Source organism: Pseudophryne corroboree, chromosome 3, assembly GCF_028390025.1.
Source record: "Pseudophryne corroboree isolate aPseCor3 chromosome 3, aPseCor3.hap2, whole genome shotgun sequence".
Lineage (NCBI taxonomy): Eukaryota > Metazoa > Chordata > Amphibia > Anura > Myobatrachidae > Pseudophryne > Pseudophryne corroboree.
Window position 1 is genome coordinate 332268213 of NC_086446.1, and position 25792 is coordinate 332294004.

General features: G+C 49.2%; 1 protein-coding gene across 2 annotated transcripts in view; it reads right to left on the reverse strand.

Moving 5' to 3' along the window:
* The window catches only part of EIF6 (eukaryotic translation initiation factor 6), a 161783-nt gene that overhangs the window by 9754 nt on the left and 126237 nt on the right, over positions 1–25792 (reverse strand). For both annotated transcript variants that reach the window (XM_063959568.1, XM_063959569.1), the window contains exon 6: positions 9497–9678. In XM_063959568.1, the coding sequence (XP_063815638.1) occupies positions 9497–9678 (182 nt within the window). The remainder of the gene's footprint in view (positions 1–9496; positions 9679–25792) is intronic.

The following is a 25792-nucleotide window of genomic DNA, read 5'->3' on the forward strand; positions in this document are numbered from 1 at the left end:
TTGGGCCTATCCAGTGTGGTGTAGCCGTAGATTGCAAGGTGAAGTCATGGCTGGCCTTATGACTGCCCCAGACAAAAGGAATATGGGGGCAGATGTATTAACCTGAAGAAGGCATAAGGAAGTGATAAACCAGTGATATGTGCAAGGTGATAAAGGCACCAGCCAATCAGCTCCAATATGTAAATGAACAATTAGGATCTGATTGGCTAGTGCCTTTATCATCTTGCACATATCACTGGTTTATCACTTCCTTATGCCTTCTCCAGGTTAATACATCTGCCCCATGGTCTTTTTTGAAAACCATTCCTCTTTTGACGGCAGGTGCCATATAGATTTTTGCACTATCAATGATATGCATATCTATTTAGAGACTTCCTATTTTAAACAGTCCCCGGCTGGAAAAATATATTGGAATCCCATTTACTGGGTATTCTATTTTATTGGGTGTAACCCAAGCCTTTTTCCTGAATTCTGCCCTCGTGAAGAGGCCTTTTGGGACGTTTAAACACAGGTGCCTTATTTTTATCCCAGGCTCTGCTGTCTTTATTGACAGACTAGCCTTTTTTGCTCTCATTTATTCAGCTTATTCATTTAGCCGATACCTTTTACCTGTTCTTCGTATGCTGAAGTAGAGTATATAGAGCTTTCATCGTCTGATGATTATCATGTGTAGTCTGTGAAGTCGATTTATTTACCTTCGGTTCATCAGCTTGTCTTATTGGAGAATCTGTTGGGGATACCGCAAGTAGTGAGCTGCATGGGTTAATAGTGTAAGAATTAACTTTTCATCTAAACTGGACAAGGTCTGTGCAAACATCGCCCAATGGTCTATCTATCCCTGATGTAGATCAGGGAAGTATTATGCTAAACAGCAACCATTTTACATATAAACCATCATGTACCAGATCATAGATAATAGTTTTTGCAAAAACAATATGAGCGTTGGTGTTACTGTATGTGTACCCTCGTCACCTTTGACGCTCTTCAACATGATAGATAATCAGCACTTTCACAGTGTACTACACAATTTGTGACTGTAACCACTTTTTCCTAACGTGATATCATGTGTGACCCTAACCATGCACATGCATTGAGGATCAGAAGATCAACCGACAATCATTTATATTAAGTCAGCAATCACACTAGCAGTCAGTCACATGTTATATATTAGTCATATGAGCATATTATCAACTACAAACACATCTCAAAGTATGTAGGAGTATATATTACTGGTTCTGTTCTATACAGATCTTTAATGTATTCAGACGCATTGCGAAGAAAACCACAGTAATGTACACAGACTCATATGCAATAGGCACTAAAGTTAACTATTCATACTAACAAAAGTAGATAGAATTTTAGTGCTGTATAACCCGTACTCAGTAGAGTGGGATACAGGGAGACTTACCCCACTTCCAGGATCGATCAATACGTTAGCGAACGCTGAGTGGATCCAGATGCTACTAGTGTACACTGCCGCTCCGGGAACTTTTAGTGAACACAGATGCTCAGTGAACACACTGTGCATGCAGACGCACCGGTCTCCGTGCAGTAACACTTAGTGTACACAGACGCAACGGCATATGCTGCGACCGAGACCCCTTGTGGTAGCGTCTGAGACGGAAGTGAGGCAATCAGTTCATGGCGGGAGACGTGCGGAAACTGGTCATGAACTGGGGGGAGGGGCGACCAGGAGAGCGTCCGACTCCCCACCGCTGACATCAACCCTAGGGATCGCACCCTCATACTAATCCTGGTGCCTTATGATTCCTAAGGCCTAGCGCTGGAGCACCCGTGGTGGCGGCACACCCGCTACTGTTTGGTAGTCTCCTCCCAATACAGTGCGGCTGTGTTCGTATTACCCTTCTAAGTGGAACCGATGCCTTACTTTCTCCCCATGCTCCGGCCACAGCCTGGTAACGTCTGCTGTACCTGCTAGTATAATCGACACAGATGCCCGTCGAGACAGCACTTGTACTGTGGGTAAGCGTTGTTGCGACCCGGCGGAGTGTTGTTGGAGCGACTTTTTCCAATATGCGTGTAAGACGCTGTTAGGAAAGATCACTCAGAAAACATAGTAAGACTATAAAAATAAATTACTAAAGCTTAGGGCTGCCAAAGAACAGCAGCCCTGTGACCATGGTCCGGCTCCTGCCGTACCAAACAAAAAACTGATTTGCCTGAGCCAGTGGGAGGGGATATATGGACCAGTCCGTTGCATCCTGGGAGGACTGAAAGCTTGTGATCGTTTGGTGCCAATCCGCTGTCGCTCCATTCCATCATATCCCATTGTTATCCTGTGGATAACCTGTGGACCCTGCCAGAGAAATCATACCTTTTATGGAAGCTAACTATGGGTGTTCAGCCTCACTGGACTGGGAGTGAGCACTATCCTGGGTACAGGGTAGCGAGTCCCCAGGGGATGAGAGATATTCCGCTGTACAAGAAACATAGTCCTAGGGCATGATTGTAAAAGGACACCCCCACACACAGACACCAGGTGAAAACACAGTATATGTAGGCAGGGTCTTCAGAGAGACACACTAGTCAAAGCCAGCCACACAGCACCCCTTTAGCATAAGTGAAACTTAGCTGGGTCGCAAGAATAACACCTCAGAAGTGCTTATAATCTTAACACTGCTCCCCCCCTTCACTAAGACCCCCTGGTACCGCTGAGGAGACTTGGAGTCCTTGTGGAGGAGCTGCGCTTCCCTGTGAATGCTGCCTGTATGAGCTGCAGAGGGAAAATGGCGCCCGAGAGCTGTAGGATCCGCTGAGTGAAGCCCTGCCCCCTGTAATGGCGCTCAGCTTCCCGCATTTATTATACTGGCCTGAGGTAATATAATGTCCAACCAAGGGTTAAAACCCCTGTTAGGTAGTTGTGGCCAGTGTGGGTATCAATGGTGGCTCAGCGCGCCCATCACAGCGGGACACACTGCAGTGTGCGCCTTCTGAGCCCCCTGGAGCGCAGTCTGTACTCAGAGCTGTGCTCCCACCCTTGTGCCACCATTCCTGCCGGCGACCCGCTAACCGGGACGCCGGCGCTGTACTCACCACTCTTCTGTCTCCAGGCTCTGTTAGGGGGTGGCGGCGTGCTGCGGGAGGGTACGCTACGCCATGGTACAGTTTTACCCCCTAAGTCCCACGAAGCAGTCAGACTGCTGCCAAAACAGATCTGACTGAAAAAAAAAAAAAAAAAAAAAGGATTTTACTTACCGGTAAATCTATTTCTCGTAGTCCGTAGAGGATGCTGGGGACTCCGTAAGGACCATGGGGAATAGACGGGCTCCGCAGGAGATAGGGCACTTTAAGAAGCTTTGGATTCTGGGTGTACACTGGCTCCTCCCTCTATGTCCCTCCTCCAGACCTCAGTTAGAGAAACTGTGCCCAGAGGATATGAACAGTACGAGGAAAGGATTTATGTAACCTAAGGGCGAGATTCATACCAGCCACACCAATCACACCGTATAACCTGTGATAAACTACCCAGTTAACAGTATGAACAAGTAACATAGCCTCGGTTCAAGACCGACCAACTATAACATAACCCTTATGTAAGCAATAACTATATACAAGTCTTGCAGAAGAAGACCGCACTTGGGACGGGCGCCCAGCATCCTCTACGGAGGCGACTACGAGAAATAGATTAACCGGTAAGTAAAATCCTATTTTCTCTAACGTCCTATAGGATGCTGGGGATTCCGTAAGGACCATGGGGATTATACCAAAGCTCCCAAACGGGCGGGACAGTGCGGATGACTCTGCAACACCGATTGAGCAAACAGGAGTTCCTCCTCAGCCAGGGTATCAAACTTATATTACTTTGCAAAGGTGTTTGACCCCGACCAAGTAGCAGCTCGGCACAGTTGTAGTGCCGAGACACCTCGGGCAGCCGCCCAAGAAGAGCCCACCTTCCTAGTGGAATGGGCCTTAACCGATTTAGGCAATGGCAATCCTGCCGTAGAATGCGCCTGCTGAATCGTTACAGATCCAGCGAGCAATTGTCTGCTTTGAAGCAGGAGCGCCAACCTTGTTGGCCGCATACAGAACAAACAGAGCTTCAGTCTTCTTGATCCTAGCTGTTCTGGTCACGTAAATCTTCAAAGCCCTGACCACATCCAGGGACTCTGAGTCCTCCAAGTCCGTGTAGCCACAGGCACGACAATAGGTTGGTTCATATGAAAAGATGAGACCACCTTGGGCAGAAATTGAGGACGAGTCCTCAACTCTGCCCTATCCACGTGAAAAATCAGGTATGGGCTTTTATATGATAAAGCCGCTAATTCCGAAACACGCCTTGCAGAAGCTAAGGCCAACAACATGACCACTTTCCAAGTGAGGTATTTCAACTCCACTGTTTTGAGTGGTTCAAACCAAGGTGACTTGAGGAAACTTAATACCACGTTAAGATCCCAAGGCGCCACCGGAGGTACAAAGGGAGGCTGAATATGCAGCACTCCCTTCACAAAAGTCTGTACCTCGGGAAGAGAAACCAATTCTCTTTGAAAGAAAATGGATAAGGCCGAAATTTGGACCTTTATGTACCCTAATTTTAGGCCCAAATTCACTCCCGTTTGAAGGAAGTGTAGCAGACGGCCCAAATGGAACTCCTCCGTAGGAGCAGCTCTGGCCTCACACCAAGAAACAAATTTCCACCATATACGGTGATAATGTTTCAATGTCACATCCTTCCTAGCCTTGATCAGGGTAGGAATGACCTCCCCCGGAATCCCTTTTTCAGCTAGGATCCGGCGTTCAGCCGCCATGCCGTCAAACGCAGCCGCGGTAAGTCTTGGAACAGACAGGGCCCCTGCTGCAGCAGGTCCTGCCTTGGAGGAAGAGGCCACGGATCTTCTGTAAGCAACTCCTGCAGATCCGGATACCAAGTCCTCCTTGGCCAATCTGGAACAATGAGGATTGTTCTGACCCTTCTTAGTCTTATTAATCTCAACACCTTGGGTATGAGAGGCAGAGGAGGAAACACAGACCGATCTGAACACCCATGGTGTCACCAGAGTGTCTACCGCTACCGCCTGAGGGTCTCTTGACCTGGCGCAATACCTCTTTAGCTTTTTGTTGAGACCGAACGCCATCATGTCTATTTGAGGCAGTCCCCACCGATCCACGATCTGTGTGAAGACTTCTTGATGTCCCGGATGCAGGTCGTGCCTGCTGAGGAAGTCCGCCTTCCAGTTGTCCTCCACGCTTACATGGCCTTCCGCCCAGCGCAGAATCCTGGTCACCTCTGCCATGGCCACTCTGCTCCTTGTGCCGCCTTGGCGGTTTACATGAGCCACTGCCGTGATATTGTCCGACTGAATCAGAACCGGTTTGTTCTGAAGCCACTCCTCCGCCTGGCGTAGGGCGTTGTAAATGGCCCTTAACTCCAGGACATTGATGTGGAGACAAGTCTCTAGGCTTGACCAGAGACCTTGGAAATTTTTTCCCAGTGCGACAGCCCCCCAACCTCGGAAGCTCGCGTCCGTGGTCACCAGGACCCAGTCCTGAATGCCGAACCTGCGACCCTCTAGGGAGGTTAGCACTGTGCAGCCACCACAGGAGAGATACCCTGCCCCTGGGAGACAGGGTGATCCGTTTCTGCATATGTAGATGGGACCCGGACCATCTGTCCAATAGGTCCCACTGGAAAGTCCTCGCATGGAACCTGCCAAAGGGGAGGACCTCGCATGAAGCCACCATCTTCCTCAGAACCTTTGTGCAATGATCCCCCGAAACCTTTTTTGCCTTTAAAAGGTTCTTGACCAGGGCTATGAGCTCCTGAGCCTTCTCCACCGGAAGAAAAACTCTTTTTTGGTCTGTGTCTAGAATCAGGCACAAAAAGGTCAGACGCGTTGCAGGTACTAGCTGGGATTTCTGTAAATTGAGAATCCAGCCGTGCATCTGCAACGTCTTCACGGACAGAGACACGCTGTCCAGCAACTTCTCCCGAGATCTCGCCTTTATAAGGAGATCATCCAAGTACGGGAAAATTGTGACTCCCTGCTTGCGCAGGAGCACCATAATTTCCGCCATTACCTTGGTGAAAATTCTCGGGGCCGTGGAAAGCCCAAACGGCAACGTCTGAAATTGGTAGTGACAATCCTGTACTGCAAATCTCAGAAACGCCTGGTGAGGGGGGGAAATCGGAACATGAAGGTACGCATCCTTTATGTCCAGGGACACCATCCAATCCCCTCCCTAAAGGCTGGCGATGACCATTCTGAGCGATTCCATTTTGAACTTGAACCTCTTCAAGTACAGGTTCAGGGATTCCAGATCCAGAATGGGTCTGACCGAACCGTCCGGTTTCGGTACCACAAACAGGGATGAATAATAACCCTCTCCCTGCTGGAGATGAGGAACCTTGATTATCACCTGTTGAATGTACAATTTGTGAATTGCCGCTAACACTAGCTCCCCCTCTGACGGGGAAGCCGGCAGAGCCGATTTGAAAAACCGGCGAGGGGGCATGTCTTCAAATTCCAGTCTGTATCCCTGGGAAACAATCTCTATTACCCAGGGATCCACCTGTGATTGAACCTAGGTGTGGCTGAAAGACGAAGACTTGCCCCCACTTGATCTGACCCCCACCCCCCACCCCCGGAAAGCCCCAGCGTCATGCTGTGGACTCTGCGGAAGTAGGGGAGGACTTCTGCTCCTGGGAACTAGCTGAGTGCAGCTTTTTTCCCTTGCCTTTACCTCTGGCAACGAAGGACGATCCTCGTACCTTCTTGTTTTTATTGGAACGAAAGGACTGCATTTGATAATGGGGTACCTTCTTAGAATGCTGCGGGGGAACATAAGGTAAAAAATTCGATTTACCGGCCGTAGCAGTAGAGACTAGGTCCGAGAGGCCTTCTTCAAACAACTCCTTCCCGTTGTAAGGCAATGACTCCATATGCCGCTTTGAGTCGGCGTCTCCCGTCCACTGTCGGGTCCACAAGAGCCGCCTAGCAGAAATAGACATAGCGTTTATTCTAGAGCTTAGTAAACAAATGTCTCTCCGAGCATCCCTCATATACAAGGCAGCATCTCTGATATGCTCCATGGTCATTAGAATGGTATCCCTATCTAAGGTGTCCATCTCCGTAGATAAGGAGTCTGCCCATGCCACGACAGCACTACAAACCCAGGCCGACGCCATGGCCGGTCTAACTATAGTTCCTAAATGTGTGTAAATGTGCTTCATGGTAATTTCCTGCTTGCGATCAGCAGGATCCTTGAGGGAAGCAGTATCCGGAGAAGTCAGTGCCACCTTCTTGGATAAGCGTGTCAGCGCCTTGTCTACTTTAGGCGCAGATTCCCATCGTATCCGATCCTTCTGTGGAAAAGGATACGCCATGAGAATCCTTTTGGGGCCATGGAGTCTCCTATCCGGAGATTCCCAAGCCTTTTCGCATAATTCGCTTAGCTCAAATGAGGACGGAAACGTGACCTCAGGCTTTTTCCCTTTATACATGTGAACCCTCGTGTCAGGGACAGGGGGTTCCTCCGTGATATGCAAAACCTCTTTTATGGCAATAATCATGTACCTAATACCTTTTGCCACCTTCGGCTGTAATTTTGCATCCTCATAGTCGACACTAGAGTCAGTATCTGTGTCGGTATCTGTGTCAGCGACGTGGGATATGGGGCGCTTTTGAGACCCTGAAGGTCCTGGCACCACAGGGACAGGCACGGACTGGCTACCTGACTGATCCCTAGCTTCAGCCTTGTCTAATCTTTTATGCAGGAGATTTACATTTGCATTCAAGACATTCAGCATATCCACCCAGTCCGGTGTCGGCGTTGCCGACGGCGTCCTGACATTCAAGCACTCCCCCTCCGCATTCCTCATCAAACATGTCGACACACACGTACCGACACACTGCACACACCCAGGGAAAACTTTTTCTGAAGACAGTATCCCCTGAAAGGCCCTTTGGAGAGACAGAGAGAGAGTATGCCAGCACACACCCCAGCGCAACAACCTGGAGACCAACAGAATGCTTTTCCCCAGCAGCGCTGTATTATACTTTATTCTGCCAATTATGTGCCCCCCCCCCACTCTTTTTAAACTCCCTTCACCGTGTGTAAGCAGGGGAGAGTCCGGGGAGCTTTCTCTCAGCGTTCTGTGGAGAGAGAAATGGCGCTGGTGAGTGCTGAGGGAGAAGCCCAGCCCCCTCGGCGGCGGGCTTCTGTCCCGCTCAAAATCGTGTAAAATGGTGGGGGCTCAATTATATACATGTACAGTGCCCAGCTGTACATGTATATACCTATTTGCCATCTAAGAGGTGTTATTATTGCTGCCCAGGGCGCCTTCCCCTGCGCCCTGCACCCATACAGTGACCGGAGTGTGTGAGGTGATGTGGAGTAATGACGCACAGCTGCAGTGCTGTGCGTTACCTCTGTGAAGCTGAAGGCTTCTGCCGCCTGAGACGTCTTCTTGCTTCTGTTCTTCTGGCTCTGTGAGGAGAATGGCGGTGTGGCTCCGGGGGTGGACGCCTAGGGCGAACCTGTGTTCACCCCCTCTGAAGCGAATGGTGTCCAGTAGCCGAAGAAGCAGATCCTATCAGTTAAGTAGGTCTGCCCCTCTCTCCTCAGTCCCTCGATGCAGGGAGCCTGTTGCCAGCAGTGCTCCCTGTGAAAAAGTAAAAATCCAAAACAAAAATGTTTTCTGTAGCAAAGAACTCGAGAGCTCCCTGCAGTGCGCCCTTCATCCTCTGGGCACAGTGTAAAACTGAGGTCTGGAGGAGGGACATAGAGGGAGGAGCCAGTGCACACCCAGAATCCAAAGCTTTCTTTAAGTGCCCTATCTCCTGCGGAGCCCGTCTATTCCCCACGGTCCTTACGGAGTCCCCAGCATCCTCTAGGACGTTAGAGATAAACCATTTAAAATAAAGGTGGAAAATTCTTCAGGATCTCTTCAAAGCGTGACCGGCTCCGCCGGGAACATTTTCTAAAACGGAGTCTGGTAGGAGGGGCATAGAGGGAGGAGCCAGCCCACACTATTGATTTCTTAAAGTGCCCATGGCTCCTAGTGGACCAGTCTATACCCCATGGTACTAGTGTGGACCACAGTATCCTCTAGGACGTAAGCGAAAACACAATACCCTATGGGAATGAGCTACCAGCTCAGAAAACAATGTGACTCAAAAGGGAACAACGCCAAGGGACATTTCGAAATAGGTTCAGTTCCACACAGAATTAAAGATGTTAGTGGCCCATGCCATGTTTGGAGGCCATTCAATCCCACATAATCGGCAGGGTGCAGTGCCGCCCAAGTCCAGCTGCCATGCGTGATGACGGCCGAACTCGGACGGCAATCCGCACAGCCGCCGGACTCGGGCGGCACTACATCTCTCCTAATATCTTTAAATGTTTTTACAGTAGCCAAACACATGGTATACATTTTCAAGATAAATAGATTTTTTTGAATTATTTTTTTTTAAACATTTTGCACTTTTGGGTGATCTCAGGTTTCAGAATTACACAGCATGAAAAGTCATTACCATACCTGTCAATGAGGGAGTCTCTCATGCTGGTGGCAATTGTGCTTGGCTGAGCATCACTTAGCTTGAATACACTTTCTATTACTGAGAGCTCTGTGCTTGTTGTATCCAGACCACAAAATGCACACCAGTCATTGACAACCATTCCTGAAGCAATCACCTCACTGCCTCGATTAACTGTGCCAGCCTGTCAAGAAAAATTCAATTCAGTGTTGCAAGTTCTAGAATTTGCCACCACTACTATACACTTTTTTATTCTTTTACTTTTGTTAGTTTACACAAATACAACAATCAATACAAATGCACTACTGATTTAATATTTGATTATTCAAAACCAGGGGGATCCCCAGATTTACTAACATTCGAATTCAAAATCAAAACAAAATCGAACTACAAATCCCCAAAGTAATAGAACGAATAAGACAAGTGACTTGAGCTTCTACACATTCTATTTCCTAAACCTTCATTATGATGTCTATAAAACTTAGAGATGACGGACGTTATGCCAATGTATGCGTATGCACAAAAGCCTAAAAGCGAAGCCACATGCAGCATTTATCTTTACGCAGAGTGACTGACAGGATCCGTTTGTGGGCATTGATGGGGGGGGGGGGGGTGTTTGCAAAAATGCATGCGCGTTGCAATCATTTTTGGGGCGCATCGCCTGTGAAGCCATGCTCAAGAAGCATGTCTGCCATCTCTGTTCAGGATGCCATACTGCTTGTCTGTTGCTATAATGGAGCTGCCGATTATGGAAGGATGTGCGTGCGAACTGGGAATATGTACTCAGCTGCGGTGCATTTGTGATGGCTCCTCTGGGAGTCTCTGTACTTTTCAGGGCTGCTGATTTTTTAAAATAATTTCACACATCCTCAATGTGTACAATCACGGGTGCAGTCACCATAGCGTCTGTCCATGAATCAAGCCAGATAATACTGTAAAGATGCTAAACATAATTCATGTTTGTACACGAATGCATTCGCAAGTGCTATTTTCTAGGTTATGGAATTGCAAATGTTAACAAGTGCTGTTGATGCCCAGCAAAGGCAGATTAGTACGCCGGGCGAGTCTGCCTGGCAGGTCCTGTTCCCTTAGCGGCTGCTCATCACCCCTTCGTTGGGGCTGGCTGGCGCGATTGGAGCTCAGCTACGATCGAGCAGCGTTAGCTCCGCCTCCGGTCCCATAGCCCCTCAACCTGCGTCCGGGCAGGCTCACACTGAAAGACGGCAGGCTCACACTACCAGCCCGCAGTCGCGCTTCTGGGATTTGCGTTCCACTGGACATACAGATGGGAAGGGGCAGACAACACAATGCAGTACAGAAACGGATGGGGAGAGGGATGACAGCCCATTGCATGACATACAGATGGGAAGAGGAATAACAGCAAAATGCAACATATAAAGATGAAGGGGTTGAAAGGCAATGTTCAGAATACACAGATGAGAGGTAGCACAATACAATATATAGTGAGGAGGCTTAGCACAACAAAATCAAGATATGGGAGTGATATCAGGATTTTGGTACTTACCGATAAATCCCTTTCTCCGATTCCACAGGGGCCACTGGAGTGCAGATACAATGGGGATATAGTAGGCAGTAACTGGGAGCTGGCACATTAAAATTATAACCATGTGACTAGCTCCTCTCCTACTATGTCCCCCCTCCAAGCCAGTCTAGTTAAAACTGTGCCTGAGGGGAGATGGAAAAGACCAACGTTAAAGCAGAGGAGGTTCGCTTAGCCAACTAAAAACAGAATAACACCAAGGAAATCCGGAAACATAGTGAGGGTAACCTGAACAAAACGTGCAGTCACATAGTGACCGGCAAATCGATAAGTGAAGTAGGATGAAACAGCGCTGGGCGGGCGTCCAGTGGCCCCTGTGGAATCGGAGAAAGGGATTTAGCGGTAAGTACCAAAATTCTGATTTCTCCTTCATCCACTAGGGGCCACTGGAGTGCAGATACAATGGGGACGTCCCAGAGCTCCCAAGACGGGGGGAGAGCGCTGACAGTCCTGCAAAACCGCTTGGCCAACTGTGACACAGAAGTCACAAAAATGTCAAATCTGTAAAACGAGACAAACGTATGATGACCTGACCAAGTATTTGCGGAAACCCCGTGGGTGGCCGCCCCCGAAGGTCCCCCAGAGCGCGTGGAGTGCGCCAAAATGGAAGACTGAGGCTCACGAACAACCGCCAAATAAACCAGTCTGATGGTCAGACGTATCCAACGGGCCAAAGTCTGCTGGGACCCCAGCCATCCAGGACGGTTCGTACAGAACAAAGAAGAAAGTCGAACAGCCGAAGTCCTCTGTACAGAGAGTCGGAGCGCCCTGACAACATCCAAAGGTCATAAACCGGTGAATCCGCCAAGAGGGCCGAAAACACAAGTGGCAGCGTTGTGTGAAAAGCGGACAACACCCCTGGAAGAAACGACAGCTGAGTATGAAGCTCAGCCGTATCCTCATGTAATATTAGGCAAGAAGACAGACAAGAGGGAAAAAGAGAGCGAGAGACCCAAGCTTCTACACCCAGCTGGAAGTCAGAGCCAGGAGAAGGACCACCTTCCAGGTGAGAAAACGTATCCACCGACTGAGGAAATTAAAAAACAAAAACAAAACAGACTGCAAAAGTGAGAACCAGTATGAGGTCCCCTGGTGCAGCTGGGGGGCGAAAGGGAGGCTGCAGTTAGAGTACCTGCTGCAAGAAAGTCCGAACTTCCGGCAGCCAGGCTATTTATCTTTGGAAGAAAAGTGAAAAACCGAAGGGAAAAAACACTCGTCATTCCCACCAGGCCAGAAAAAGTTTCCAAAAATGGTAATAGTAAAAACGGACTTCCGAAATCGGAGCCTAGGAGGTATAACCGAACGAGGGAACTCCTTCCATCTGAGAAGGTTTCATGAACAGCCAAACCGGTAAACGAAACCTGTGTAAGACTGAACAAAGAAAAGGACCCTGTTGAAGTAGACAGTCCCACAGAGGTAGGAGCCAAGGCTCCTCTACTGACAACAGGTGTAGGGAGGATTTCCAAGTCCTGTGCGGCCAAACTGGAGACACCGGGAGGACTAACGCGCATTCTCCCTTTATGCATTGCAGAAATTGAGGCAGTAACAGAAAAGGTGGAAAGATATACTAACCAGAAGTTCGAAGGAGCCGTGAGGGCATCCCCGGCTACTGCTGCCAGGGCTCACGTCCGAGAGTAGTAAAGGGGCAGTTGAAGAGTCAGTCGGAACGCCCTGAGGTCGAACCGAGGTTTCCACCAACAGCGGATTAGCTGACGAAACTCCAGGGAGTGTCCACTCACCCGCGTGCCCAAGCTGGCGGCTTGACTACCCTTGGAATGAAGACTGTTGTCCTCAGCTCAGAGGAGGATGTAGGTGACCTTCTCTCAGTGCCGCACATGGCTGAAGAGAGAGGGGAACTGGTCCTGAGGAAGTAAAAAAATCCTCTGACGGACCGTGTTGAGTCCTAAAAACAGAAAACTGTACAAGGGGCATAAATGAGACCTTTGTTGAATTAGGAGATCCTGGATCATCCGGATATTCAGAAACAACCGATCCGCAGAGAGTGTCTTCAGCAGAAGATTGTCCAGCTAGGAAACAAACGTCACTCCCTGCCTCTGAAGTAGGGCCATCTTGTGACCTTCATGAACACTGTGGGGGCGGAAGAAAGACCGAACGAGCATCAGGGATGCCGCCTGCAGTACTACATTCTTGACGTTGGAAACCGGCAAACCCGTGGTGAAAATTGATCCCTAGCAGGATACGAACTAAGCCTCAGTGCTTAGATGTCCATGCTATTAAATGAGTTGAGCCACAGTGGCCCTACATTGATGAGAAACATAACCCAAGCATACCCAGGCCTCCCAGAAAAACCACAGACATGTGCCCACCCTCTGATCTCCCAGGTGGGAGGGAGGCCCAAACTTCAGTGGGTGTGCTGGAGGACCTACAATCAGAGTGATCCGAGGATGTTGAACCTCTGCCTCTTACTTTGAGATCCCTCGTTGATGGATGTACCGCCCCTCTCGTGGACACGAAACCTTGAAAAGGCACGGAAATACCGGTATAAGTCCGTCTTGGAGCTTGAGCAGCAGTAGGGTAAAGAAAATAAGAATTTACTCACCAGTAATTCAATTTCTCGTAGTCCGTAGTGGATGCTGGGACTCCGTAAGGACCATGGGGAATAGCGGCTCCGCAGGAGACTGGGCACAACTAAAAGAAAGCTTTAGACTACTGGTGTGCACTGGCTCCTCCCACTATGACCCTCCTTCAGACTTCAGTTAGGATACTGTGCCCGGAAGAGCTGACACAATAAGGAAGGATTTTGAATCCCGGGTAAGACTCATACCAGCCACACCAATCACACCGTATAACTCGTGATACAATACCCAGTTAACAGTATGATAATAACTGAGCCTCTCAACAGATGGCTCAACAATAACCCTTTAGTTAAACAATAACTATATACAAGTATTGCAGACAATCCGCACTTGGGATGGGCGCCCAGCATCCACTACGGACTACGAGAAATAGAATTACCGGTGAGTAAATTCTTATTTTCTCTGACGTCCTAAGTGGATGCTGGGACTCCGTAAGGACCATGGGGATTATACCAAAGCTCCCAAACGGGCGGGAGAGTGCGGATGACTCTGCAGCACCTAATGGGCAAACTCTAGGTCCTCCTCAGCCAGGGTGTCAAACTTGTAGAATTTAGCAAATGTGTTTGACCCCGACCAAGTAGCTGCTCGGCAAAGTTGCAAAGCCGAGACCCCTCGGGCAACCGCCCAAGAAGAGCCCACCTTCCTCGTGGAATGGGCTTTTACAGATTTAGGATGCGGCAGTCCAGCCGCAGAATGTGCAAGCTGAATCGTACTACAGATCCAGCGAGCAATAGTCTGCTTTGAAGCAGGTGCACCCAACTTGTTGGGCGCATGCAGGATAAATAGCGAGTCAGTCTTTCTGACGCCAGCTGTCCTGGAAACATACATTTTTAGGGCCCTGACTACGTCCAACAACTTGGAAGCCTCCAAGTCTTTAGTAGCCGCAGGCACCACAATAGGTTGGTTCAAATGAAAAGCTGACACCACCTTAGGGAGAAACTGGGGACGAGTCCTCAATTCTGCCCTATCCATATGAAAAATCAGATAAGGGCTTTTACTTGACAAAGCCGCCAATTCTGACACACGTCTGGCCGAAGCCAAGGCCAACAACATGACCACTTTCCACGTGAGATATTTCAATTCCACAGTTTTAAGTGGCTCAAACCAATGAGACTTTAGGAAATCCAACAGCACGTTGAGATCCCAGGGTGCCACAAAAGGGGGCTGAATATGCAGCACTCCCTTAACAAAAGTCTGAACTTCAGGCAGTGGAGCCAGTTCTCTTTGAAAGAAAATCGATAGAGCCGAAATCTGGACTTTAATGGAACCCAATTTTAGGCCCATAGTCACCCCTGACTGTAGGAAGTGCAGGAAACGGCCCAGCTGAAATTCTTCCGTTGGGGCCTTCCTGGCCTCACACCACGCAACATATTTCCGCCAAATGCGGTGATAATGGTTCGCGGTCACTTCTTTCCTAGCTTTAATCAGCGTAGGAATGACTTCCTCCGGAATGCCCTTTTCCTTCAGGATCCGGTGTTCAACCGCCATGCCGTCAAACGCAGCCGCGGTAAGTCTTGGAACAGACAGGGCCCCTGCTGCAGCAGGTCCTGTCTGAGCGGCAGAGGCCATGGGTCCTCTGAGGTCATTTCTTGAAGTTCCGGGTACCAAGCTCTTCTTGGCCAATCCGGAACAAGGAGTATAGTTCTTACTCCTCTTCTCCTTATTATCCTCAGTACCTTTGGTATGAGAGGAAGAGGAGGGAACACATAAACCGACCGGTACACCCACGGTGTCACTAGAGCGTCCACAGCTATCGCCTGAGGGTCTCTTGACCTGGCGCAATATCTCTCTAGCTTTTTGTTTAGGCGGGACGCCATCATGTCCACCTGTGGCCTTTCCCAACGGTTTACAATCAGTTGGAAGACTTCTGGATGAAGTCCCCACTCTCCCGGCTGGAGGTCGTGCCTGCTGAGGAAGTCTGCTTCCCAGTTGTCCACTCCCGGAATGAACACTGCCGACAGTGCTAACACGTGATTTTCCGCCCATCGGAGAATCCTTGTGGCTTCTGCCATTGCCGTCCTGCTTCTTGTGCCGCCCTGTCGGTTTACATGGGCAACTGCCGTGATGTTGTCTGACTGGATCAGTACCGGCTGGTTTTGAAGCAGGGGTTTTGCCTGACTGAGGGCATTGAAAATGGCCCTCAGCTCCAGAATATTTATGTGTAGGGAAGTCTCCTGACTTGACCATAGCCCTTGGAAGTTTCTTCCCTGTGTGACTGCCCCCCAGCCTCGAAAGCTGGCATCCGTGGTCACCAGGACCCAGTCCTGTATGCCGAATCTGCGGCCCTCTTGAAGATGAGCCACCACAGCAGAGACACCCTGGTCCTTGGAGACAGGGTTATCAGCCGATGCATCTGAAGATGCGATCCGGACCACTTGTCCAACAAGTCCCACTGAAAGGTTCTTGCATGGAACCTGCCGAATGGAATTGCTTCGTAGGAAGCTACCATCTTTCCCAGGATCCGCGTGCAGTGATGCACCGACACCTGTTTTGGTTTTAGGAGGCCTCTGACTAGAGATGACAGCTCCTTGGCCTTCTCCTCCGGGAGAAACACTTTTTTCTGTTCTGTGTCCAGAACCATCCCCAGGAACAGTAGACGTGTCGTAGGGACCAGCTGTGACTTTGGAATATTTAGAATCCAGCCGTGCTGTTGTAGCACCTCCCGAGATAGTGCTACCCCGACCAACAACTGCTCCCTGGACCTCGCCTTTATCAGGAGATCGTCCAAGTACGGGATAATTAAAACTCCCTTCTTTCGAAGGAGTATCATCATGTCGGCCATTACCTTGGTAAAGACCCTCGGCGCCGTGGATAACCCGAACGGCAACGTCTGGAATTGGTAATGACAATCCTGTACCACAAATCTGAGGTACTCCTGGTGAGGATGGTAAATGGGGACATGCAGGTAAGCATCCTTGATGTCCAGTGATACCATGTAATCCCACTCGCCCAGGCTTGCAATAACCGCCCTGAGCGATTCCATCTTGAACTTGAATTTTTTTATATATGTGTTCAAGGATTTCAAATTTAAAATGGGTCTCACCGAACCGTCCGGTTTCGGTACCACAAACATTGTGGAATAGTAACCCCGTCCTTGTTGAAGTAGGGGCACCTTGACTATCACCTGCTGGGAATACAGCTTGTGAATTGCCTCCAGCACTGCCTCCCTGCCTGAGGGGGTAGTTGGCAAGGCAGATTTGAGGAAACGGCGGGGGGGGGAGACGTCTCGAATTCCCGCTTGTACCCCTGAGATACTACTTGAAGGATCCAGGGATCCACCCGTGAGCGAGCCCACTGATTGCTGAAATTTTTGAGACTGGCCCCCACCGTACCCGGCTCCACCTGTGGAGCCCCAGGTTCATGCGGTGGACTTAGAGGAAGCGGGGGAGGACTTTTGCTCCTGGGAACTGGCTGTATCCTGGCAGAAATGGACACTGCACTTATTTTAGATGCCAGCCGGCAAATATCCCTCTGTGCATCTCTCATATATAAGACTGCGTCTTTAATATGCTCAACGGTTAGCAATATAGTGTCCCTGTCTAGGGTATCAATATTTTCCGACAGGGAATCTGACCACGCAGCTGCAGCACTGCACATCCATGCTGAAGCAATAGCTGGTCTCAGTATAATACCTGTGTGTGTATATACTGACTTCAGAATAGCCTCCTGCTTTCTATCAGCAGGTTCCTTTAGGGCGGCCGTATCCGGAGACGGTAGTGCCACCTTCTTTGACAAACGTGTGAGCGCTTTATCCACCCTAGGGGATGCTTCCCAACGTGACCTATCCTCTGGCGGGAAAGGGTACGTCATTAGTAACCTTTTAGAAATTACTAGTTTCTTATCGGGGGAAGCCCACGCTTCTTCACACACTTCGTTTAACTCCTCAGATGGAGGAAAAACTTCTGGTAGTTTTTTCTCTCCAAACATAATACCCTTTTTTTTTTTTTGTGGTACCTCCACATAAGCCTCCTCATCAAACATGTCGACACAGCCGTACCGACATACCGCACACACACAGGAAATGCTCTGACTGAGGACAGGACCCCACAAAGCCCTTTGGTGAGACAGAGAGAGAGTATGCCAGCACACACCAGAGCGCTATATAATACAGGGACTAACTGAATTATATCCCCTTATAGCTGCTATATAGTTATACTGCGCCTAAATTTAGTGCCCCCCCTCTCTTTTTAACCCTTATGTAGTTGTAACTGCACGGGAGAGCCAGGGAGCGTCCTTCCAGCGGAGCTGTGAGGGAGAAATGGCGCCAGTGTGCTGAGGGAGATAGCCCCGCCCCTTTTTCGGCGGACTTCTCCCGCTTTTTCTGTAACTCTGGCAGGGGTATTATTTTACACCTATATAGCCTCTGGGACTATATATGGTGTATATTTGCCAGTCAAGGTGTCTAATATTGCCCTCAGGGCGCCTCCCCCCAGCGCCCTGCACCCACCAGTGACCAGAGTGTGAGGTGTGCATGAGGAGCAATGGCGCACAGCTGCAGTGCTGTGCGCTACCGTGAAGAAGACAGAAGTCTTCTGCCGCCGATTTTCCGGACTCTTCTTGCTTCTGGCTCTGTAAGGGGGACGGCGGCGCGGCTCCGGGACCGAACGATCGAGGTCGGGTCCTGTGTTCGATCCCTCTGGAGCTAATGGTGTCCAGTAGCCTAAGAAGCCCAAGCTATCTCCAGTCAGGTAGGTTCGCTTCTTCTCCCCTTAGTCCCTCGCTGCAGTGAGTCTGTTGCCAGCAGAACTCACTGTAAAATAAAAAACCTAAAATATACTTTCTTTCTAGGAGCTCAGGAGAGCCCCTAGTGTGCATCCAGCTCAGCCGGGCACAAGATTCTAACTGAAGTCTGGAGGAGGGTCATAGTGGGAGGAGCCAGTGCACACCAGTAGTCTAAAGCTTTCTTTTAGTTGTGCCCAGTGTCCTGCGGAGCCGCTATTCCCCATGGTCCTTACGGAGTCCCAGCATCCACTTAGGACGTCAGAGAAAAGTGGATTTGCCCCCAATGGCCTCAGAAATCCAGGCAGGAAGATCCTTCCTGACCAGGCCCATAATGGACAACGCCTCTGCTGTCCACTAGGAATCAATATCCGCCTGACACTGTCGTAGCCCTAAAGGTTGTCGAGTTAAGATAGCCCAAGCGAAAATTCAGGCTCCGAGAATACAGACGTCTTGGGAAACTTCAAAAAACTAAAATAAAGCAGATTCGTGAATATGATCTGTCAAAAGTTATCAGCTGATACTGATGCAAACCCTCCTGTAACTCAGAGAACAATTGTTCCACAACAACCTACCTGCACAGGGCAAGGCAGAACCCCTGTTGCCGCCTATTACTCTCAGACGACTCCCTCAGCAAGGTTGCATCAGAAACCGGCAGCTTCTTGGACCGGCGATACATCAAGGGGTATACAAATGGAAAGTTCTTATATCGTTTCCTGCGGTCTGCGGGGAAAGGATAAGAAAACAAACATTTTTTGATACCTGAAAACGTGCAGTAGGATGTCTCCAGGACCCAGAGACACTGGTTTTAACTCCACCGAAAACAGACATCCTCAGTATCCCGGACATCTATCGCCTCCTCCAAGAGAGGTCTCTCATCCGCAGCGTCGTGTAACATTGAGGTTACCAACCTCCTTTTAGAAACCTGGGAAGAAGAAATGACGGATGGGGTCTCTGGTAACGGTGACATTACCTGCATAAGCTGAGCTGTTCAAACAGGAGGGTCCTGCAGCTGCGTTGAGGGCTAATCAGATGGCTCCACCGCACAATCCACACATAACAGGGAATTCTCTGTCCTGGGTGTTACGTTTAGTTCAACGAAAAGAGAAAACACAGGTTAAAGAAGTGTAGCCCTATGTACTCTGCACTATAACGTGCAGTGACAGGCACGTTACCCTTAAAGTTGGTGTTTGTTGGGATTCAAGCTGTGTTCAGATGTCCCCGCTATAAGCGTACCGAGCCACAGCGGCTATATGGCTGATGCCACACACATTCCCCAAATTACACACAGTATTATTACCAAGTGAAACAAAGGAATAATAAAGGGGTGACAACACCCGACCTGTATGTAGTGTACTGCTAATTTAGTAAGCTCCGCTGGTTGCCCAAAATGGCGGCCAGCCTGTGAATAAAGCCGGGGGAAAAATTAATGTGGCAAGGTGAAGAAATGTGGGACGTGAACCCAGGTCTGTACCAGGATGTCCCTGTTATTATAATAAATTTCGGTGGAGCTTGTAGTTCTATTATTGTAAATATTCAGTGAGCCTAACTGTGCCCTGATATAGAGCAGTAGTGAGCTGACTCCATATTCTAGAAACAGGGGACTCTGTGTTGAAGTAAAAGCACTAGCCCCCGACAAAGGGGCACTGACCTGAGAGCCGAAGTTGGGTTTAAGCCCCGCCCCCCACTATGGCGCCCAACTTTAAAAACAACGGCGCTAGTTGATTATATATATATATATATATATATATATATATAAAACAATATAATATTATATATAATCCAAATTATATAAAATATAATATAAATATAATAATACAATACAATATATGTATATATACACAATACAAATATATAAATTATATATCATATATATGACCTTAGATCACTGAGGAAAGCTACTCACCGCAGTGATGAGAAGACCCTGACATTCACAGCAAGCAGTGGAGTCCGGGTAGAGGTTTCCCCTGCAGAGAGGAAATGGACGCCAGCACCAGCAGAGCCACAGGTGGCAGCCGGGAGCCGAGGTCCAAGACTTGAGTAAGCCCCCCCAATTTAAAAACGTTAACAGCTCCAGCACCAAGTCAGCGGGGAGCGTCCTACCTCCCCCGCCGGTCACACGAGCCGCAGCCGGGGAGCTGAGCCCACCGAGCAGAGCGGGAGAAAGCTCCGCCCCCTATCAAGTTTAAACTAAGCAAACTCCCGCATAAACCTAGCGGGGAGTCCCCCGCCGGCCATGCGAGCTGTGGGCGGGGAGCGCTGAGCCTGCCGAGCAGAGCGGGTCCAATCATGTTTAAATTCCCGCGCAAACTTAGCGAGCCGCAGCCGAAGATCGCTGAGCCCGCCGAGCAGAGCGGGATTAAGCTCCGCCCCCCTAGTAATGGCGCCGAAGTTTAAAACTATAAAGGTGCCACTAAAATAAATTTTCTGATCAGCTGCAAACTCTGTCGTACAGACCATACAGTATGAGTGGAGGGGGGAACCAAGGACCCCGAGTGCGACACCCCAGAGCTGGACCACTAGGTCATTTGGCCAGTACTGGAATCCCTCTGCCCGCAATGTGTGCCACGGCCGGAGTATGGGAGCGGGGAGCGAGGTGGATGTTTGTATCCGGCCACTGATACTCACCGCTGCCGTAATCTCCTGCTGGTGGAGCGGCCCCGACACGCGCCGCACGCAGCGGTGTCCGGACAGCTCAGGAGAGCTCAGTGTCTCCTTCAGCCGGGGCCCATCCCGAGCAGCACGTAGCTGTGATGGGACCCCGCCGGCAGCCTCCCACAGTGCAGACTGGCAGTGGCAGAGCTGTCAGTCTGTGGGTGTAAGCAAGAATAATAAAAAAAAAAAAAAAAAAATCTTCAGAAGTCCCAAGAGTGACCAGCGCCCTCGGGCACTAAAATAAGACTGGCTTGGAGGGGGGATATAGTAGGGGAGGAGCTAGTCACATGGTTATAAATTTAAAGTGCCAGCTCCCAGTTACTGCCTACTATATCCCCATTGTATCTGCACTCCAGTGGCCCCTAGTGGATGAAGGAGAAACCAATAAAATACAGACATATGGAAGTACTTGTCACACTAGGTTCACGTCTTCAAGGGGTGATTCCCTTTGTCCACTGGTAGACTCTCACATTACGCTATTCATATGAGTGGAGAGAGGAGGGAGATTGAGCTTGCTGAAGATGGGTACTAAGCTATGCCCTCCTCAGTGCTAACCACACCCAACACTCCCTGAACAGATCACATCCCCATAGCAGTGGTCACGCTCTCTGATAGCCAATCACACCACACACACCCGATATTGGTCACACACTATGCTGTGGCACACAATAGGCCTTTCAGAAATTTCAGCTCCAGGCCTTTCTGAACCTTAATCTGGCACTGACAGCAGGGAAGATCATTGTAACGGCATTAGCATAAAGTCACAGAAGCAACTTCAGCAAAATACACAAGGAAGGTTGTAACAAGATACCCTGCCCCTTTCAACAGACCGCACCCCCTCAACAGAGCACACCACCATTAGGGCTGCTTTCATGACAATCCACCTCTGCCGCCCAGAAATGAAAAGAGACGTCCACGGAAGCCATTACAAACCCTATCACACTCGTGTACACATTCACAGACTACATGCAAAAATGAGGAACATTGGAGCTAAGGATTGGTCTATTGCTGCGCAGACTGAACACAGCAGTAGCGACTCAGATGCCATGTTTTTACATGCACAAGCTCGCAGCCGTCAGCAGATACATGCCCCAAAATAGCCCATGACACGCTTGCCTTTATCCAACCACCCCCGATCCCACCCCCAAACGCTGTCATCCTGTCACTGCAACTAATTCCTTGCTGCGAATTGCAAATCACTCGCAGTGCATGTGCACAGCGGGACAGACACATATGATGTAAGAAATCGACTGATGTGCGTACAATAGCTTTGCGGCCGCACCTGAATGAGCCTCTATGTAAAATGATGCAGAACCTGTTCTGCACATGCTCAGAACAGGTCCTATGCATGTGCCCCACCATCAGAGATGTACACAAACCAAAATTAGAGAAACCACAGCAGCTTCTTGCATGTGACCTATTTGGACGAAAAGGAATAAATTAAGTTATTTTCGATTTTGTATTCGATTTTATAGGTGGTTTCTGAAATGGATTTCCTAAACCTAAACACAAAATCACTACTCAAAATCGAACAACAAATTTGAATTCAAAATCGAATATTAGTAAATGAGGGATTCAAGGAGTGATTTAGAAGTTCAATTTAATCTGATTTGAGACGATTTAAAAAACCGCCATAAAACTGAATCGAAAATCGAACTTTAGAAAATATACCCCAAGGTAGTGGAAAAACAAAATAAATCAGTACTGTGCAAAAGTAGGCAGGTGTGGAAAAAATAATTATTTACTCACCGGTAATTCTATTTCTCGTAGTCCGTAGTGGATGCTGGGTACTCCGTAAGGACCATGGGGTATAGACGGGCTCCGCAGGAGACTGGGCACTCTTAAAAGAAAGATTAGGTACTATATCTGGTGTGCACTGGCTCCTCCCTCTATGCCCCTCCTCCAGACCTCAGTTAGGGAAACTGTGCCCGGAAGAGCTGACATTACTAGGAAAGGATTTGGAATCCAGGGTAAGACTCATACCAGCCACACCAATCACACCGTACAACTCGTGATACAATACCCAGTTAACAGTATGAACAATAACGGAGCCTCTCTCAACAGATGGCTCATACAATAACCCTTTAGTTAAGCAATAACTATATACATGTATTGCAGAGAGTCCGCACTTGGGACGGGCTCCCAGCATCCACTACGGACTACGAGAAATAGAATTACCGGTGAGTAAATTCTTATTTTCTCTGACGTCCTAGTAGATGCTGGGTACTCCGTAAGGACCATGGGGATTATACCAAAGCTCCCAAACGGGCGGGAGAGTGCGGATGACTCTGCAGCACTGAATGAGCAAACTCAAGGTCCTCCTCAGCCAGGGTATCAAACTTGTAGAATTTTGCAAAAGTGTTTGAACCCGACCAAGTAGCAGCTCGGCAAAGTTGTAAAGCCGAGACCCCTCGGGCAGCCGCCCAAGAAGAGCCCACCTTCCTCGTGGAATGGGCTTTTACTGATTTAGGATGCAGCAGTCCAGCCGCAGAATGTGCAAGCTGAATCGTGCTACAGATCCAGCGAGCAATAGTCTGCTTTGAAGCAGGAGCACCCAGCTTGTTGGGTGCATGCAGGATAAATAGCTTGTCAGTTTTTCTGACTCTAGCCGTCCTGGAAACAAAGTTTCAGGGCCCGGACTACGTCCAGCAACTTGGAATCCTCCAAGTCCCTAGTAGCCGCAGGCACCACAATAGGTTGGTTCAAATGATACCACCTTAGGGAGAAATTGGGGACGAGTCCTCCATTCTGCCCTTTCCATATGGAAGATCAGATATGGGCTTTTACATGACAAAGCCGCCAATTCTGACACACGCCTAGTCCAAGCTAAGGCCAAAAGCATGACCACTTTCCACGTGAGATATTTTAGCTCCACGGTCTTAAGTGGCTCAAACCAGTGGGATTTTAGGAATCCAACACACATTAAGATCCTAAGGTGCCACTGGAGGCACAAAAGGGGCTGAATATGCAGCACCCCTGTAACAACGTCCGAACTTCAGGCAGTGAAGCCAGTCCTTTTTGAGAGAAAAAGGGATAGGGCCGAAATCTTGGCCTTTATGGATCCTAATTTTAGGCCCATAGTCACTCCTGACTGTAGGAAGTGCAGGAATCGACCCCCCTGGAATTCCTCTGTAGGGCCTTCCCGGCCACACACCAAGCAACCTATTTTCGCCATATACAGTGAAAAAGGTCTTGCTGTCACGTCTTTCCTAGCCTTTATCAGCGTAGGAATAACTGCATCCGGAATGCCCTTTTCCGCTAGGACCCGGCGTTCAACCGCCATGCCGTACAACGCAGCCGCGGTAAGTCTTGGATCAGACAGGGTCCCTGTTGCAACATGTCCTGACTGAGAGGCAGAGGCCATGGGTCCTCTGAGAGCATTTCTTGCAGTTCCGGGTACAGAGTCCTTCTTGGCCAATCCGGAGCAAAGAATATTGTTCACACTCCTCCGTTTATTACAATTCTCAGCCCTTGGGTATGAGAGGAAGAGGAGGGAATATATAGACCGACTGGAACACCCACGGTGTTACTAGTGCGACCACAGCTATCGCCTGAGAGTCCCTTGACCCAGCTTAAAACCTTTTTTATCTTTTTATTGAGGTGGGACGCCATGTAGTCCACCTGAGGCAGTTTCCATCAATTTGCAAAACTGCGTGAAGACTTCCTGATGAAGTCACCACTTTCCCGGGTGGAGGTCGTGTCCACTCCCGGAATGAACACTGCTGACAAGTGCGCTTACTTGATTCTCCGCCCAGCGAAGAATTCTGGTGGCTTCTACCCTCGCCACCCTACTCCTTGTGCCGCCCTGGCGGTTTACATGAGCCCATGCGGTCTGACTGGATCAGAACCGGTTGGTCGCGAAGCAGGAACTCCGCTTGACTTAGGGCGTTGTATATGGCCCTTAGTTCCAGGATATTGATGTGAAGTTAAGTCTGTTGGCTTGACCACAAACCTTGGAATTTTCTTCCCTGTGTAACTGCCCCCCCCACCCTCGGAGGCTTGCATCCGTGGTCACCAGGACCCAGTCCTGAATGCCGAATCTGCGGCCCTCGAGAAGGTGAGCACTCCGCAGCCACCACAGGAGAAACACCCTGGCCCTGGGGGATAGGGTGATTAACCGATGCATCTGAAGATGTGATCCGGACCACTTGTCCAGTAAGTCCCATTGTCCTTGCATGGAACCAGCCGAAGGGGAAGGCCTCGTATGATGCCATCATCCTTCCCAGGACTCGAGTGCAGTGAAGCACTGACACCTGTTTTGGTTTTCAATAGATTCCTGACCAGTGTCATGAGCACCTGAGCTCTCTCTATCGGGAGAAAAACCCTCTTCTGGTCTGTGTCTAGGATCATGCCTAGACGAGGCAGATGAGCTGTAGGAACCAACTGCGACTTCGGAATATATAGAATCCAGTCGTGTTGCAGTTTCACTTCCAGAGAAGGTGATACGCTGTCCAGCAACTGCTCTCTTGATCTCGCTTTTATGAGGAGATCATCCAAGTATGTGATAATAGTGACACCTTGCTTCCGCAGGAGCACCATCATATCCGCCATTACCTTGGTGAAATTGGTAATGACAATCCCATACCGCAATTCTGAGGTACGCCTGATGAGGTGGATAAATGGGGACACGAAGGTATGCATCCCTTATGTCCCGATTAATTTCAAGCTTGCAATGACCGCTTTTAGCGATTCCATCTTGAACCTGAACCTTTTCAGGTATATGTTCAGGGATTTTAATTCAATGTGGGTCTAACCGAACCGTCTGG